We start from the raw sequence: 18,720 nt of genomic DNA on the forward strand, positions 1-18,720 counted from the left end.
TAAGATGTCATCTGTAAGCTGGAGAACTGAGAAAACTGGTGGAGGGGGGCCTGGGTGGGCTCAGTCAGTTAAGCATCTGCCTTTGGCTCAGGTCATGATCCCAGGGTCCTGGGATTGAACCCTACATTGGGCTCCCTGCTTGGTGTAGAGCCTGCTTCTCCCTCTCCCTCTGCCTGCTGCTCTGCCTACTTGTGCTCTCTCTCTCTGTCTTTCTGTCAGATAAATAAAATCTAAAAAAAAAAATTAGAAAGCTTGTGGTGGAAGACCTTGCATCCAAAGGCTGGATAACCAGGAGCTCTGGTGTCTGAGGCAGTAGGAGATGGATACCTCAACTCAAGAGGAGAAATAGAGAATTGCCCTTCTGCTTTTTTGTTCTGCTTGGACCCTCAATAGGCGCTTGATGCCTGCCCACATAGATGAGGGTGGATCTTCTTTCCTCAGTCTACTAATTCACATGCTAATCTCTTTTCTGGAAACACTCTCACAGACACACCCAGAAATAATGTTTTACCTGCTATCCTGCATGCTTTAGCTAAGTCGGGATGATGTATAAAATTAGCCATCACAAATATTCTTTGTCAAGTTGAGAAAGTTCCTCTCTAATCCTAGTTTACAGAGAGTTTTATCATGAATGGATGTTGGATTTTGTTCTACTTTAGCCTTAGGAAATGAGGGATTATAGTAGTTGATTTTCTAATGTTGAATCAACCTTACATACCTTGGATAAATCTCACTTGTCTGTAGTGTATAATTCTGTTTATATATTCTTGCATCTCTTTTGCTAATATTTGTTGAGAATTTTTGCATCGATGTTAATGAGAGAGATTGGTCTGTAGTTTTCTTAGAATGTCTTTGTCTGGTTTTGGTAATACGTTAATACTGGTCTTGCATAATGAGTTAGGAAGAGATGGTAGAATTATATAATTTCTTCTTTAAATGTTGGGTAAAATCAACCAGTGAACTCATCTGTACTTGGTGCTTTTTAAAAATTTTTTATTTTTGGAGAGAGGTGATGGGGGAAGGGGAGAGGGAGAGAGAATCCCAAGCAGGCTCCATGCCTAGCATGGAACCCAATGTGGGGCTTGATCCCACTATCCTGATATCAGGGAACCAAAACCAAAAGTTGGATGCTTAACCGACTGAGCCACCCAGGTGCCCCTTTACCTGGTGCTTTTGTTTTGGAAGATTATTAATTGTTGACTCAATTTCTTTAATATATACATGCCTATTCAGATAACCTATTTCTTCTTTTGTGGGTTTTGGTAGATTGTATTTTTCAAGGTACTGATCTGTTTCATCTAGGTTATCAAATTAATGGACATAGAGTTGTTCATAGTGTTTTTTTAATCATTCATTGGATCTCTGATGATATCTCCTCTTTTATTTCTGATATTAATTTGCATCTTCTCTTTTTTTCTTTGTTAACCTGGCTAGGCTTCTTGATTTTATTCATCTTGTCAAAGAACCAATTTTTGGTTTTGCTGATTTTTCTTTTGATTTCCTGTTTTCAATTTCATTGATTTCTGCTCTAATTTTTATTATTTCTTTTCTTTTCCTTACTTTGGATGAATTTGCTCTTCCTTTTCTAGTTTCCTAAGGTGTAATGTTAGATTATTGACTTTAGATATTTCTTCTTTTTAAATATGTATATATTCAATGCTATAAATTTCCCTATAATTACTACTTTTGCTTTTCCAAATACTTTTTTGGCATCCCACAAATTTTGATAGGTTGTATTTTATTGTTATTTATTTCAAAATATTTTTAAATTTCTCTTGAGATTTCTTTTTTGACCCATTTGTTATTTGAAAGTGTGTTGTTTATCTCCCAAGTATTTTGAACCTTTCCAGCTATCTTTCTGTTACTGCTTTCTATTTTAATTCCGGTATAGTTTGAGGGCACACAATGTGTTATTTCTGTTCTTTTAAATTAATTAAGTTGTGTTTGACAGCTCAGAGTGTGGTCTGTCTTGGTGAATGTCCCATTCAGACTTGAAAAGAATGTGTAATCTACTGTTGTTGGATGAATCTATAGATGTGAATTATATCCAGTTGATTGGTGGTACTGTTGAGTTCAACTCTGTCCCTGCTGGTTTTCTGCCAGTGGATCTGTCCCTTCCTGATAGAAGGGTGTTAAAGATTCCATCTGTAATAGAGGATTCACTTATTTCTCTTTGAAGTTCTATTTATGTTTTGCCTTATATATTGTGATGTTCTGTTGTTAGACACATACACATTAAGGATCATTATGTGTTTTTGGAGTATTGAGTCCTTTATCTTTCTGTATTATCTCTCTCTATCTCTGATAACTCCCCTTGCTTTAAAGTCTGATCTATTTGAAATAATGGATACTGCTGCTTTCTTTTAATTAGTGTTAGCATAGTAAATCTTTTTCTGTCCCTTTACTTTTAACAAATATATGTCTTTATATTTAAACTGCATTTCCTTGAGGCAACATATAGCAATGCCTTGTTTTTTGATCCATTCTGACAATCCCTGTCCTTTTTTTTTTTTTTTTAAGATTTTATTTATTTATTTGAGAGAGAGAGAGAAAGAGAGAGCATGCACGAGTGGGGTGAAGGGCAGAGGGAGAAGCAGACTCCCTGCTGAGTGGAGAGCCCCATGCGGGTTTGATCCCAGGACTCCAGGATCATGACCTGAGCTGAAGGCAGATGCTTAACCAACTGAGCCACCCAGGCGCCCCTCTGTCCTTTAATCAGTATATTTAAACCACTAATGTGTAAAGTAATTACGCATATAGTTGGATAAATATTCACCATATTGGTTACTATTTTCTCTTGCCATTGTTGCCATTGTTCTTTGTTCCCATTTTTGTCTTCCACATTTTTTCTAGCTTTTGTGGTCTTAATTAAACATTATATATAATTACATTTTCTCTCCTTTCTTAGCATATCAGTTAGATTTCTTTTTAAATTATTATAGTGGTTGCCCTAGAGTTTGCAATGTACATTTACAACTAATCCAAGCCCACTAAATAATCTGTTTCATGGGTAGCGTGAATGCCTTATAATATCAAAGTATGCCTGATTTCTCCCTCCTCTTCCTTGTATTAGCCCATCCAAGGGATTGTTCATTTCTGTTATACAGTGTTTTTGATCACTAGCATTTCTTTTTGCGTTTTTTTTTTTTTTAGAATTTCTTTGCTTATATTATCCATCTGTTCTTGCATGTTGTCTGCTTTTAAAATTTTTTTAAAATTTTTTAAATTTTATTAAGCCATTAGCATATTAAACATAGTTTTAAATTTTCTGGTCTGATTATTTCAACACTCCTGCCATATCTGACTCTGGTTCTGACATTTGTTCATTCTCTTCAAATTGCTTTTTAGTATGCCTTGTAATTTTTTGTTGAAAGGTAGACATGATATATTGGATAAAATGAACTACAGTAAATAGGCTTTTTTTTTTAAGATTTTATTTATTTAGGGCGCCTGGGTGGCTCAGTCAGTTAAGCGACTGCCTTTGGCTCAGGTCATGATCCTGGAGTCCCTGGATCGAGTCCCATGTCCAGCTCCCTGCTCAGCGGGAAGACTGCCTCTTCCTCTGACCTTCCCCCCTTCTCATGCTCGCTCTCTCTCTCTCAAATAAATAAATAAAATCTTAAAAAAAAAAAAAGATTTTATTTATTTATTTGACAGAGAGAGACACAGCAAGAGAGGGAACACAAGCAGGGGGAGTGGGAGAGGGAGAAGCAGGCTCCCGGTTCAGCAAGGAGCCCAATGTGGGGCTCGATCCCAGGACCCTGGGATCATGACCTGAGCCAAAGGCAGACGCCTAACGACTGAGCCACCCAGGTGCCCCCAGTAAATAGGTTTTTAGTAATGGTACTGTATAGGGAAAAAAGATGTGTTTTGTAGTCCTATGGTCATGTCTCAGTCTTTTGGTGAAACTGCGTCTCTTGACTATGAACTTCACTAGTGCTTCTTAGTCCCCATCCCCCACCCCTCTTATGTGAACAGGATGGCTGGTGGGGGCTGGAGTTGTGTATTTCCCTTCCTGCAGGTAGATTAGGCACTGGTAAGACCCTAGCAGGTAAGGCTCTGATAAGAGTTTCTCCCAAGGCCAGGCCTTGTTAAGAAGAACTTAGTGCTCTGGCATATTTCACATGGAAATCTTCCCTCTGTTGATAGTAAGAGGGAATTTTTCTTTCACATTCAGGATGTGGTACAGCTCCTGGAGATATAACTCACAAAAACGTGGGGACCCCACATAATTGCATTCCTCTGCAGTTTTTAACTCTCAGGCTGTCCACCCTGAACCTCCAGTAACTCTTCAGTTACAGTTCGGGGTTCTCTTCTCCAGCACTGGTTCCCACAAAAGTTTTTGTTCAAAGATCTTTGTTCTGGCACGCTGTGGTTCTCTTTATCCTTTTGTCTTTCTCTCCAATTTTTAGGGCAGCAGTTTGCCTTATGACCTCACTTCTCAAATGGATCTAACAAAAGTTGTGATTTTTGTTTATTTGGCTTTTTACTTGTTACGATAGATTGATGACTATTTAAACTTGTTACGTGGTGGACTGGAAACTGAAAGTCCCTGAGGATACTTTTAGTTCTTCCAAAAATGCAGCATTGAGAATCCAGTTCTTTTCCTCTTCACTCTCTAGGAATTTCCTCAAATAACAATTCCAGGATTGTTACGTAATTAGAGATCTGCACAATGGGCAGAGTATAATTGTTTGTGGTTATCATAAGATAGTGTATTTTGTTTAAAAATCTGAGGAGTGTCAATCTTTTTGCTCCTATAGTTTTTCACACAAGAACAGAAAAGATTGATTTTTCACAAGACTAAAATCATTTAAAATATACTCACTGGCACTCTTTGTGGGGAAAAAAAAAAGTATTTGGCTCATGGCTTCTTTTCTCAGGGTAAACTCTTAGCACAAAATAATAGTATCATGTGTCCCTTTTTCTCTTGTCATGGAATTGCCTAGAACACAATTTGCAGATTGAATAGCAGTATATCACTGATCTCTGCATAATGAAAATATTTGCAGACAATTGATAGCCCACATGAAGCAATATAACAGGTTTCAGTGCATCAATTACAAATATAACTTAGACAATAAGTTACTTTCAATTTCATCTACATATTTTTTAGATTTGTAGTAATTAAATTTTAACTGTAGCACGAATATACACGACTCTGTGTATATGTATGCATGTGTGTGTATGCAGAAATGAGGTGACCCTTTTATACTTTATGAGAGTATCTAGATAAAAATGTTGATTTCTCTCCTTTGATTTTTTTCATGTTTTTCTTTTAACCTGTTGGTTCTTTTTTATCTCAAAATGTGAACACCCAAATATTTCTTTTAATTACACAGATAATCTATGAAATTCATAAAAAGTGAGAACATTTGTCAAAGCAGAAATGAAAAATAATACTACTCCACGTCCTGCCATCTGTAATTTTGAATGTGTATCCTTTCAGTTTTTTCTGTCCCTATCCCCCTCTGCCCCTCTCCCTCCTCTTCTCTTTTTCACACTGTCTTTGTTATGAGCATTGTTTCTAAACATATGGCAACCTATTCTCCTGTCATCTCTTTTTTTACTAATTATGATCATTATCTACTTCAACACAAAAAGCTACATATCATAAATTTAATGAATAAATATTATTCAGTGGTTTGTATGTCCCATAATCCATTCAACTAGATTCCTATTTTTGGCATTTAGATTGATTTTTTTTTATATATACTGTAAGCAGTATGGTGTTATAAACACTTATATATGTGCTTGTTAAGTGATTTTTCTGGAATATCATTTGCTTTCATTGTTTTTACCAAGATGATCACAGGCCTTGATGTTTCTCATCTATTTGTGTATTTTCAGCTTTTTTCAGAATTTAGTAATCTTTTAAGTTAATGTTGAAGGAGAAAATTGCATTTTACCGTATTTGAGGCTATTGTTCCTACAATTTTAAAGCATTCAAAAGGTGATGATGGTTCATAGTGGTCTGATCTTTAGGAATAAGCCATGTACTTATGAGCAAGATAAACTTTACCATGTTTTGCCCTCTTAAAATCTAGCAGCAATATCTTTGATTTTAAAGATCATGTATATCTGATATTGTGTTGAAAAATAATGATCTTTATATTTAATTTAAATAATCATACTTGGTAATTATATAATATTTAAATATATTACATGATATATATAGTATATAACCATATACATGTATTATATATAACCACATATATAATATGTGACCATATATGGTACTTTAACTCCTTTATAAGTCACTTTTAATCCTTATGTACTAATAGACTTAATTTATGATTTTCTGTTATTTGACTCTTTTTGTTTAAGATGCAGTCAAATTTTTTAAGGTTTCCTTGTGACCTTAGAGTTCCAGTTTCTATGAAGAAAAGTAAATAAAACATCATCCAGTAAATCGTATATAGAGCTAAGAATTAAAACTCTGTCTTTGGGGCACCTGGGTGGCTCAGTTGTTAAGCGGCTGCCTTCGGCTCAGGTCATGATCCCAGGGTCCTGGGATCGAGCCCCACATCGGGCTCCCTGCTTGGCGGGAAGCCTGCTTCTCCCTCTCCCACTCCCCCTGCTTGTGTTCCCTCTCTCGCTGTGTCTCTCTGTCATATAAATAAATAAATAAAATCTTTAAAAAAAACATAAAAAAAAAACAAAACTCTGTCTTCTAGTTTCTCATTGCAAGTTGGATTGCCATATTTGTTTGGGTAATTACAGTTTCTTACTTTGGGGATTTTCCAGACTGCATGGGTCGATTCTCATTGGCCATGTCTAAGAATGGGTCAGGAGAACTTCCTGAAATTGCTACATTACTATTGAAATCCTCACAGGTTTCTGTCAGGCCTCTGTAGCCTGAACTAATGAGCAAATTCACAGCTCTTTTCTGGAATCTTTGCATTTGTTTAGTGGGAAAATTTGGATACACAGAAAGGGGTCTAGAAGGAATTTAAACAAAATAATAAAACCATCTTATAAAATGTTGCTAATTTCCCAGCAGGTGTATTTTAAAGTAAACCATAAATGTTCTTTATATCGGATGTTATTTTCTTTTAATATTGAGGTAGTGTTTATGTTATTGGGTAATAAAATTCAACATAAAATTCTTTCCTAATGAGTTTATAATATCAGTAATTACAAAACTAGTGTTTCTTAAGTGGGGACACCTTCCTTCTCTCACCATCCCCCTCCCTTTGACATTTGACAATTTCTGATTAGTACAACTGTGGGGGTGAGAGAGTGCTATGGGGATCCAGTGGTAGGAGGCAGGGATGTTGCTGAACATCTTAACTGCACAGGAAAGCCCCAGCAACAAAGAAGTATCTGGTCTAAATGTCCATATTGCAGATGTTGAAAAGCCCTGCTCTGAATGAATATTTGAGTCATTGCATTGGACTTCCTAAGCAGGACATATTTACTCTCTTTATAAGGAACATTTATTTTATCCATATTCAGTATCAAGTAGCAGAAAAAGGTAATAGAAACTTCCTGGGTGCAATAAGTTATACAGGTTCAAAATTATACTGTTTCTATTTTTATGGGTCAGATTTATTAAGAGGCTGGCAGGAAGTTACAAGGCCTGAGTAAATGCTGTGCAGTTATATAATTCCTTAATAAAAGCGTGTACTTCAGATTTCTGTTGAATATATTTTGTTTCTTTTCTGACTTCCATTGTGTTACATTTTAGAATTTGAGAAGTACCCATGAAGGGAAAAAAACAGTCCTGGATTTAATTTACTTAGACATGCACACATACACATACCTTATAGAAATTCTAAATGGTTGATAAAATGAGGAAGTGCCAACATGGGGAAAGGACATTCAAGATGACAGCAGCTTGGATAATGACGTGGAGGTGTTAATATCATCAGCTTCATATTGCCCCGAATATGCAAATTTTCAGCCATTTGCCTTTATCTTATCTTCTCTGTAGTTCTTTTGTTTTCTCCAAATAATTTCAAAAATTTTCTACCTTTCGAGTTATAGGCCACTCTGTAGGTATCTTTTCCAGTAACCTACATGTTAGATATGTTGTAGTAGTAAGTATTTTTCTTTAAAACTGTATATTTCTGGGCAGTCATATGAAGGGGAACCATAATAACTGCATCAAATAGCATTTGGTTGCTGGGAAGGGCTGTCAGATACTTCATGGTTGTGTCTAGTAGTTAGAGATGTTAAATGCCCTCCCTGGGATGCCCAGGGAGAGGCAGGTTGTGTCCCTATGTAATTGGTGGGCATCCTCACAGTTTGAAACAGACAATATAGTTCATTCTTGCCATTTTTCCTGGGAAATTATATTTTAATTGTGTAGCTCAGTCTTCCTTCAGTTCCTATCATCAGTATTTTTTTTTTTTTTAACCTACCATTTTTGGGGCATCTGGGTGGCTCAGTTGGTTAAGCGTCTGCCTTCAGCTCAGGTCATGATCTCAGGGTCCTGGGATCGAGCCCCGCAGCATCGGGCTCCCTGCTCAGTGGGGGAGCCTGCTTCTCCCTCTCCCTCTGCGTGCTGCTCCCCCTGCTTGTGCTCTCTTTCTTTCTGTCAAATAAATAAATAAAATCTTAAAAAAAATCTACCGTTTTCATTCTACTTTTATCATAGTTCATAGAATCCAATACAAAAACCTGAGTGGTTCTTCAGAGTCAAACAAAAATCAGATGAGAACATCCATTCTTAAAAGTAAGCTTATGGGCGCCTGGGTGGCTCAGTCGATTAAGTGTCTGCCTTCAGCTTAGGTCATGATCCCAGGGTTCTGGAATCAAGTCCCATATCGGGCTCCTTGCTCAGTGGGGAGCCTGCTTCTTCCTCTGCCTGCCGCTCCCCCTGCTTGTGCCCCCTCTCTCTTTCTTTGACATAAAAAATAAAAATCTTTAAAAAAAAAAATAAGTTTAGAAAGGATGGGTAAAATAGTATTACTACTAACAATAAAAATTATTTAATATAGTTATTAACATAAAAGACTTGTAAAGTACTGAAACACTTTGTGTGCATTATCTCATTGAATCCTTAAAACAATTCTGTGAAGTAGAAAGTTATCTGCATTTTACAGATAAGAAAACTGAAACCATAAGTTTATACACCAAACAAGTATGTCGAGTCTAACCCAGGAAGTGTATTTTATTGAGCCCATGTTCTAGACAATATCCTATTCCTACTTTCATTTCTGTGCAATTATGAAAGCATACAGAAAAAAGCATAGACAAGGAAAATAGAGAGCTTTTAAAAAGGTAAAAGATCAGGTAGTTTGAATTCTTGGACATGGTATTGGAAAAAAATGAAAATAGATATGTAACAGCATTGCCAATAGAAATGTTGACTTAGCACAGGATTTGAATGATACATAAAATTTAATTATTACACCTGAAGACATCATTTGGGGAATCTGGAAAAGTCATAGCGAGAGGTGAATATACTTGGAAATTGACAGACTACATTTTGAGTCAAGCCTGTGCATTGGCAGTCAACCAGTAATGTCTTTACTGCATTCCCAGGATCCAGAGTGTTGGGGGAAAAGAGAGAGGAAATGCATGGCCACTTTGTGATGTGTCTGACATGGCTGGCCAGACAATGCAGACTATTGCAGCTTTGTCATTGTCAATATAATCTTTTAACAACAATTACTTTTGTTACATTTTTTTGACAACATGACAAACATCATGTAGTGCTTTTACATGCTTTGGCAGTCCTTCTTGGATGAAATAACCTGTACAATTCACCCTTTTCTACCTTTACTCTTTTTGAAACATGCATTAAAAACCAATATTGTGCCTAGGGTTTTCAAGGGTTTGATATAAAATCTTAACTCAGTAAAAAACCTAGTTTACTTGTTTGCAGTTTACACATCTTTCTGGCTATGGAGGAGAACCTTAAGGTCGAGCTTTGTCTTTTTGTTTTCATCAGAATAGTCAAAATAAAAAAAAAATTAACTTAGATTTTTAATTCTCCTCAAAGTTCTTTTACTTATTTCCAACTCCTCAGTGCTATTTTTTCAGGCTGTGCAGGAGACAGACACTCACCAAGCCTATATTGTTAGGAGATAATCCATTTGGATTTGATAAGGAGCCATTTGACATCATTGTAGACCAGGAAAAGTGGAAATATAGGTCAGTAGTCATTTCCTTTGTTTCCTACAGAAAACAAATGACTTAATACTCGATAGTCATCTTAATTTTCTCTAGGCACAGAAGACCGGTGTTGTTATTTCATTATGTAATCCATTCAGTGTTCTGGATGTGTTTTCATTATTATCCACACGATTTTCATAAAGGGTAATGACTGATGAATATATTAATGTACAGTCCTTTTAAACTTGTACTTTGGCAAATATCTGTTCTTTTTCTTTCTTCTTCTTTTTCTTACGTTTCAGTAATCATGGAAGTCTGTAAAACCTTACAAATCCTGCAGTGTTAGTAAAAGCAGAGTCCATTCTTGTCTTGAATAGGTAGATAATAAAATGACATATATATGTTTGCTTTATTTCAACCAAACCTGTGTTTCCAAGTTTGGATATATTTGACTTTATGTGTCTCTTAGAAGATTTGAATTTACTCAGCTTAAGGAAAATCTTTCTCTGTGGGTCACAGATCTTGAGTATGCAAAAATATATTGAAATTAAATGATATACCCAAATATTCATGTAACCCAGTAGAGTAGGTCCTTTAAGGGATATTGGAGGAATATATGGCATGGTTGGCTTTTCCTTTTGGGTTTCCTGTCTCAACTTTGTGGACAATCTAGAAAGATTAGTGCCATCCTTGGCACTCCCTCTTGCTCTGTTTCATCACCATACTTCTTCCTTCTTGTCAATGATCAAAGACTGTTCATTCTACCTATGAACTATTGCTCAAGTATTTTTCCTCCTCTTTCTTCCTGCTGCCATGGCCTTAGGTCTAGCTTACCACCTCTCCCCTGGGCTACTGGGGTGGCCTTTGAATTGGCTCTTCCTTCTGCATCCAGTCCTATATGTTTATAGGCATCTTCAAATTAATTTTATTTATTTATTTATTTATTTATTTATTTATTTATTTATTTATTTATTTACTTTAAAGATTTTATTTATTTGACAGAGATACAGCGAGAGAGGGAACACAAGCAGTGGGAGTGGGAAAGGGAGAAGCAGGCTTCCCACGGAGCAGAAAGTCCGATGCGGGGCTCGATCCCAGGACCCCGGGATCATGACCTGAGCTGAAGGCAGACGCTTACCGACTGAGCCACCCAGGCGCCCATCTTCAAGTTAATTTTAGTGCTATCTTTCTAAACACACAGCTTATTAAACATACTGTGTTTTTGCTAAATAGGCCTTCACAACTTCCAGTTGCATATTGTGTGATGCCCAAACACATATCTTCCCCATGTACCTCTAGCTCTTGAGGCAGGGAGCTTTTCTATCTTGTTCACTCATGCCCCTAGCAGCTAGCATATAGTGGCATTAAAGAAACGTTTTTTAATGAATAAATAAAGTGCCATAACATACAAGGCCCTTTACAACCTGACCTGATCTCCTCTCCAGTTTCTCCTCCAATGAGCGGTATGTTCCAGCCACACCAAATCCTTTACCATTCTTCATAAATGGCGGGGTATTTTATAGCCCTAATAAGATTGTGCTTATGCTCTTCTCATCTGTCAACCATCAGTTATCACCTGGGTCACTTAGACCCAGGAGAATGAATTGACCTTATGTCTGCCTACATTTTTTGTTCTCATTAGCCCAACAAATATTTACTGAGCACATACTATGTTAGACACAATTATTAAGTCTGGGGGTAGGGATACTGTTATGAACAAGAAGACAAGGTCATGTCCTTCCTGGAACTTACATTCCAGTGTAATAACAAATAAAGAATTTGTCAGTAGTGATGTATATTAAGATGGAATAGAATACACAGAGGCCCAGAGGAGAGGACGTTTTTGACATCGCTGAAATGTAGTCTGAGCAGAGTATAAAATGGGTTGGGTAGCTGGTTCGAGGCTCATTGGACATGGGGTCCAAGGTACCTCCTGTAGGGCAGGGTAAGGACTTTAGACAACGTTCATACTGTTTGCCTTCAGTGTATCTCTAATCAGCCTGCCTTTGCCTTGCTGCTCCCGCCTCAGCCCTGGTTCCAGCCTTTTGTCAGATCTCAGGAGCCTGAAGCATACTAGCCAGAGTAGCTTAGGCAGCTCTGGGCTCCTACAGTTTGCAGCCAATGTCCGAATACTCAGCGGTTGAGGCTGTCTACCCCTGGTAGCCATGGAAAGTAGACTTAGCCCCCGAGTTAGACTGCCTGCCATTTTCATAATCTTGGGCAGATGACTTAATCTCTCTGAACTTGAATTTTCTTGTCTAAAAGGAATAGCAAAAAAAAAAGGGGGGGGGGAATAAATGGCTAGAATGAAACTCTATAAAACTTTCTCCCTTCTGTTCACTGATAATACCCTAAATACCTAAACAGTGCCTGATACTCAGTAAGTATTTTTTTGAATGAATCAGTTAAACATACAAACGAATGATGTGATGAATGAAAGTGCATGAAACAACACTCAGTATATACATGCTCAGCAAATGGTAGCTCTTGTTATTATAGTTGTTACTATTATTATTTTTAAAATTATGATCCCTGTGATCATCCTGTAGTTGTGTTGCCAGTGTGATTTTCCATGTGTGGAGCCTGTCTGCTGTGTTGGTCATTCTGCCTGGGCTCACGGTGCCTGGTTTCTGTTTGCATGCATGTGCCTAGGGAAGGAGGTTTGGGCTGGGCATGTGCTTTCTAATTCCTGTCTGGCCTCTGCTGGGGCTAAACCCTCAGAATTAGTTTCTACTAGACCTGTAGAGAGTCTTGTTTCTGGCTTCCTTTTCCAGGACTAAACTCACTTCTCTCTTTATTTATTGAGATATAATTGACGTAGAACATTATGTTAGTTTCGCACTTAGATGATACATCACAGATGTTGTGTGATTGGCATATGACATTAATGATTCGATATTTGTATATATTGTGAAATGATCACAGTGGGTCTAGTTAGCATCCATCACCTTATATAGGAAATTTTTTTTCTACCATCCATTCTCTTAGCAGTCTTCAAATATACAATACAGTATTATTAACTATAGTCACCATGCTGTGTATTACATTCCTGTGACTTATTTGTTTTATAAGTGGAAGTCTGTACCTTTTGACGACCTTCCCCCCTACACACAGATACATACCCCGCCTCTGGCAACCACCAGTCTGTTCTCTGTATCTATGAGCTCATTTTTTTGGTGTTTTTAGTTCGGTTGTTTTTTTAAGATTACATGTATAAGCAAGATCATTTGATTTTTGTCTTTCTCTGACTTACTTCATTTAGCATAATATCCTCAAGGTTGATCCATGTTGTTGCAAATGGCAAGATTTCTTTCCTTTTTATGGCTGAATAATTCTTTTTTCTTTACATGATATCAAGACTACTTGTTACCTCATCCTGATAACCCCATACCTGCCCCTGCATGTTAGATCTCTTCCTGCAATGTTAATACCTGCCCAGCTGGACTGAGGTTTTGCCCTCCCTCTCTAGGGATGTTGGTGGTGGGTGGACACTTCTCTTGCCATGATATTGTCCTGCCTTTTTTTTTTTTTAACCTGGTTTCTGTTCCTCAGTCTTTGGCTTGCCCCTGTTATTTGCCACAGGGCCTCATGGTTCACAGATGTGTGATTGTAAGGAGGTGAATTTGGCATAGCAGAGACACTCACTGCGTGTTTATGGAGAGATTTGGTTAACTCACAACCCCCAAGTGTGTGCAGTTCTTCAGAATATGAATGACAAAAATAACATTCTGTTACACTTAGTATTAATGCTGGGGTGGAGAGTGTTATTTGGAATCTCAGATGACATTTCTAAAATATCAGTGTGAACTGCATTGTTGTGGTAATTTAGCACTTGCCAACATAGGAATGATCCTTGCTATCGGGAAAATAGAAGTTGCCTCATGGCAAGTACAGTTTTACCAGTCCTTATGAGAGACATAATTCCGTGTTTCAGTGGGAGGAATTTATGGAAGAGTTTTATTTTTAAGAATGAAGACAGATATTTCAAAATAATATATATATGAATCATTGAAACCGCTGAAGGGGATTTAAGTTGAGAGTTCCAGTAGGTCTCTAGTTTAGCTCTTAGTTTTGCCAATATGGTTATCTAAGAGATTATAAATTAAATGTGATGCCCAGATGTATCTCTCTTGAATATCAAATGTAGAGAGTAAAGTTCCTGTATCATCTAAGTGCATGAAACTGCTGTGTAAATATTGAATGAGCTACCAAGGGTATATGAATATTTTCAAAACACTGGATTGCAGATGAGATTACCATAGATTTTTCTGGATGTTGTAATCAGGATGGGTTTGACTTGCTAAATATGAGGTATTTCTAGGATAGGATGCATAATCTCATCAAGCTAAGAAAATATGTTGAAAGTTTAATTTAAAGGGGAGGAAAAAAAAAAAGGAAATCACTTTGAAACCATGGCTTATTTGACCTCTTATTGATATTCCCCAAAATGTTGATACTCACCAGTGAGCAGAAGTTGCACATTCAATTCAAATTAGCTCAGTCCTGAGAGGAGCTGTTAATGGAGTTTCCAGAGTTCCTGAGAAGAGAGGGAGAGAGAGGAGAAGAAAAGAGAGAGAGAGAGAGAGAGAGAGATGGGGCGGGGTGGGGGGGGCGCTAAGGTAGGGAGGAGGGAAGAGAAGGAGGAAGGATGGGGGATGGGGAGAGGGAGACTTGGTTTGGAACAGAGCTGTACCCCCTTGGTTATCTTGAGTCCTTGGCCAATTTAACCTCCTTGTATCTCAGATGTCTCATCTTTCGAGAATATAGCATTGACTTCCTGGGTTGCTGTAAGGACTAAATGAGAATCCCTTAGTACAAGGTCTGGTCCTTAATAAATATGCAAATATTTTGTGTTGTTATTTTGTTTGTTACCAAGATAATAATAAAATGATTTTTTTATGTGATGATGTGATTTGTTGTATAGTGATAGACATTTGAAACTATTGGCCGTGTGTAATTCTAATCTCTTAGGTTTGTTGATTCTTACCTGTATAAAGCAAGATGAATTCACTGATTCTCTTGTGTTTCAGCACAAGTTTTGGGGTTATGATAAAACAATTATGTTTTCTCCAAAGAACTGGATGGCCCCTGGTCAGGAGGAGGGTGAAGAAAAGGCTTGCATTTTGGGAATAGGAGGACAAATTCTAGTAATTGCCATGGGAAAGTCCCACCCCCATTCATTCTGTTTTTATGAGATGATCATTGAGCATTGGTCCGTATGCTTCCTGCACATTCCATTCAAAATATTTTGAGATGTTAGGATCATTGAAGGTTGTGCTTGTCCTGGTTTTGACTAGGAGAGCTACTATCAGCTGGACTTCTGTGTTGCCAAATCTTATTTGGCAAACAGGAAAGTCCAGAGTACCATTCTCATTCAGTGCACATGTAATTGGTCAATAACCAGCTAATAAATCTGATGGTTAACTTTTGCTTTAATTAATAAAATGTACTCATACAAAGTAAGCACTGTAAATGTATACACGTGTGTGTACATGTATATATACATACACATATATAAATTATACAGAGTTGTATAATATCAAAATGTTCATTACAACATAAATATACAAAGAGTACGATGTTACTAAAATTGATGACTGTGTAATTTTATTTGCCTCTTGGGAATCAATTGAGCTATTGATTCCACAGCAAATGTGTTTTGATTAAGATCATGGCAAGATATGTTTGACAGCAATTTCAAATTATTAGAGCTTATTATATATTTAAAGTCTACAGTCAACTGAGATTGTATGTATCTGATTTTAGCTTAGGGAGATAAATCTATCGATATTTTGTCCCAGGAACTATATCCTCAATGCTGTACAATTACCATGCGCTCCATAAAACCCATACCCTTTTCTGAATGGTGTGGAATATCGTGTGATGCTCAGTGCTTATGTATATACTAAACAGGATTAAAATCATGAATGTAGAGATTAATATGCTTTATGTATATTTACAGTATTGCTTTTAGGCATATATATAAATTGAATCTGCATTAGTTGAGTTTAATAGTGAAGGATTGGTTTCTTAGCTGTGAGCATTGTTATTCATGGTGTTTATTTTGGTTGTGGCTGTGGATGATCCTGGAAAATCATGGAAAGAGACATATTTCCAAGGAAAACTTAATTTCTTAAAAAAACTCTCGAGAGGTGTTTTATTTTTCCACTTTTATATGAAACTAAAATGTACATCCTGTCTTTAACACATGTAGGATTATTCAAGAATAACAATAAAAAAAATCATGAAAATACAGTGATATTTAAATGTGCTAAATGGAACGTGGGCCCAGTCAGGTTTTCATGATTTATCAGTTTTTAACTTCAAAGACTCTGGTTGGCTTGCATTTTTTAAACTAATGAGTTTATCACAGCCTGTGAGGAGTATGGTTAAAGTCTATCAGCTGTAAATTGGTACAAAGCACTAAGAGGGACATTAGCCTCTAATCAGATTCCAACCAGTTCATTAAACCTGTCTTTCCAGAATCGCTCTTTGTCTTTTCCCTGCCTTTGCAAGGCATCTTCCCTTTTCCTCTGGGCAAGACCTCCTCCGGGGTAGGAAGCAATATCAACTCATTCTTCATTGTCTACCAACCAAACAGCCTACGGGATACTTTGTTAGGGTAGATTTCTGGCTGCTGTGAAGGGCAGGGGCGTGGAGGGCTGGCCGGCTGCAGGAAGGCTTTCTTGAAACTGGGTGGTTGCGAGCCAAGCTGGCTGCTTCCAACCACGGAAGCAAGTGACACGTTAGGATTTGAGATCCATGCCTGATGTGTAAGCAACTCACCAGCCTCCATGAAAGGATTTAAAGCTTGGAACACATTAACTGAGCTTGCCAGGGATTCCACAGTTCTTTCTGCTCGAAGCTATTAGGATGCAAAATGCCTAAAAAATATGGACAAGTCAAAAGCACAAATTTAGAAAAATACATCCTGCCAGTTTTAATAATATTGCGCATTTCTAAGAAAAGAATCTGACAGTAGTTTCTTTCCTTTTTATTACATAATAGACTAGGTAGCATGGAATTTTTAAATGCTCATTAGTTAGCTCTAGAGTAAATTTGCCTTTTCTTCTTGTTGATGTCTCAGAGCAAATATTTCTGATAAGAGGCCCTATAAATTTTATTTCTTATTTTTCTTAAAACAAAAAGGAGTGGCAAGAAATAGAGATAATTAGAGCTTTACTATACTGCACTCTGTTGGTATTATTTGGTAATAAAAACATTTATGATTTATCAAAGTGGGAGTTGTTTTTATTTAACTATTTGATAGAAAAGCAACTATGTGAGAGGCAGAAACCTGAAGGTTTAGAAATGCTACTAACCTTTGTCATCAAAGGTAGGCAAAATATTTAGAAACAGATCTCTCTCTCTTTTTTTTTTTTTTTTTTAGGAGACCACTTTAGAGTCATGTGCTTACATTCTATGATTGAGCAAAGGAGCCATTCTAAAAACTCAAACTTAGTCATTTCAGTTTCTTAGTTTGGTCAGTAGATGAAGGTAAATTTGACATTCTAAACATTTTTTAAAACGTGATTTTGGCCTGAAGCAAGCAATAGTAAGTGTCTTTCGAACTCCCTTCATAGGTTATTGACTTTAGAAAATCCCCAAAGCAGTGAAAATTAGTAGAGAATAACCTTGATTTAATCTTTTCATAAATATTGTTTGAAATTCTAGTGAGTCACAATAGAAATAAGGTTCTCCTTCAAGAAGTGGTAAATTCAGCCAAACACATACCAAAATAGAAAACAAATTGTTACTTATTTTTTGGTTGTGACTTGAGCTTAAAAATTCACTCTCAATCCAAAATTTATATGAGTTGTTTTTGAAATAGATGTTTGGGGTCAATACATAGAAATTTTCCTTTGATCTGAAGTGCCATACCGAAGTTCAGTGTCTAGAATTATATTATCTTGTTTTTAAAATTATTTAGACTTTGACGATAATATGAGCGTACGGTCATTTTTTATCTTTTTCTCCTTTGTGGATTTCTGCACACATACAACCTCTGGAACTAAGGAAGAAGGAAACATCCTTCTCTTTCCTTCCACTGTTGCAAAAGTGTGATGAATTGTTCCAGCCCCATATAAATTAATGTTAAGGTTTCTTTACTTCAGTTTATTATAGTCTGACCTCCAACCCAGAGGTCAGAGAATCAGACTGATTAATTCAACTTCTTGGTCATTATTTCAAATGATAGTTCAGAATGGGGGGATAATTGGTTATGCTGATATTCATTTAATTATACTTCATTGTTAAAAAAAATTAGGTTAGCAGTACTAAATGTACTACTATGAAGGAAGAGTCTACCAGATGCCCTCATTTGAATGCTTTATAGCTGACTTTCCCTCTCTCTCTCTCTGTTTTTACTCTCAGAATATCAACACCTTTGAGAACAGAATGTTAATGCTTGATGGGATGCCGTCAGTCAGAGTCAAAACAGAGCTTTTGGAATCTGAACAAGGGGTAAGTTTCCAATGATGCCGCACCCTCTTCTCTTTATGATAGCGGCAGTCATTTCCAGAGCATCTTGACGTTTGCTGGCCTATGCTTTTTTCTCTCAAGTAAAGATCATCTGAGACTGGTTGATCCTCATCCATTTGCAACCTCAAACATTACTAACTTGGAAAAGACAACTTCCTGAAACTAGGAAGACAC

The 18,720-nt window shown here is 36.9% G+C and overlaps 1 protein-coding gene across 6 annotated transcripts in view; it reads left to right on the top strand.

The window, feature by feature from the left end:
- The window catches only part of KLF12 (KLF transcription factor 12), a 522,975-nt gene that overhangs the window by 173,276 nt on the left and 330,979 nt on the right, over positions 1-18,720 (top strand). For all 6 annotated transcript variants that reach the window (XR_010409973.1, XM_064585999.1, XM_064586001.1 and 3 more), the window contains exon 3: positions 18,439-18,528. Coding sequence is in view for 5 of the 6 variants with exons in the window: in XM_064585999.1 (XP_064442069.1) it covers positions 18,439-18,528 (90 nt within the window). In the remaining variant the exon portion in view is untranslated. The remainder of the gene's footprint in view (positions 1-18,438; positions 18,529-18,720) is intronic.

The sequence above is a fragment of the Mirounga angustirostris genome, unplaced genomic scaffold (assembly GCF_029215605.1).
Source record: "Mirounga angustirostris isolate CCGP_5_RB_7025 unplaced genomic scaffold, mMirAng1.0.hap1 SCAF_3, whole genome shotgun sequence".
NCBI lineage: Eukaryota > Metazoa > Chordata > Mammalia > Carnivora > Phocidae > Mirounga > Mirounga angustirostris.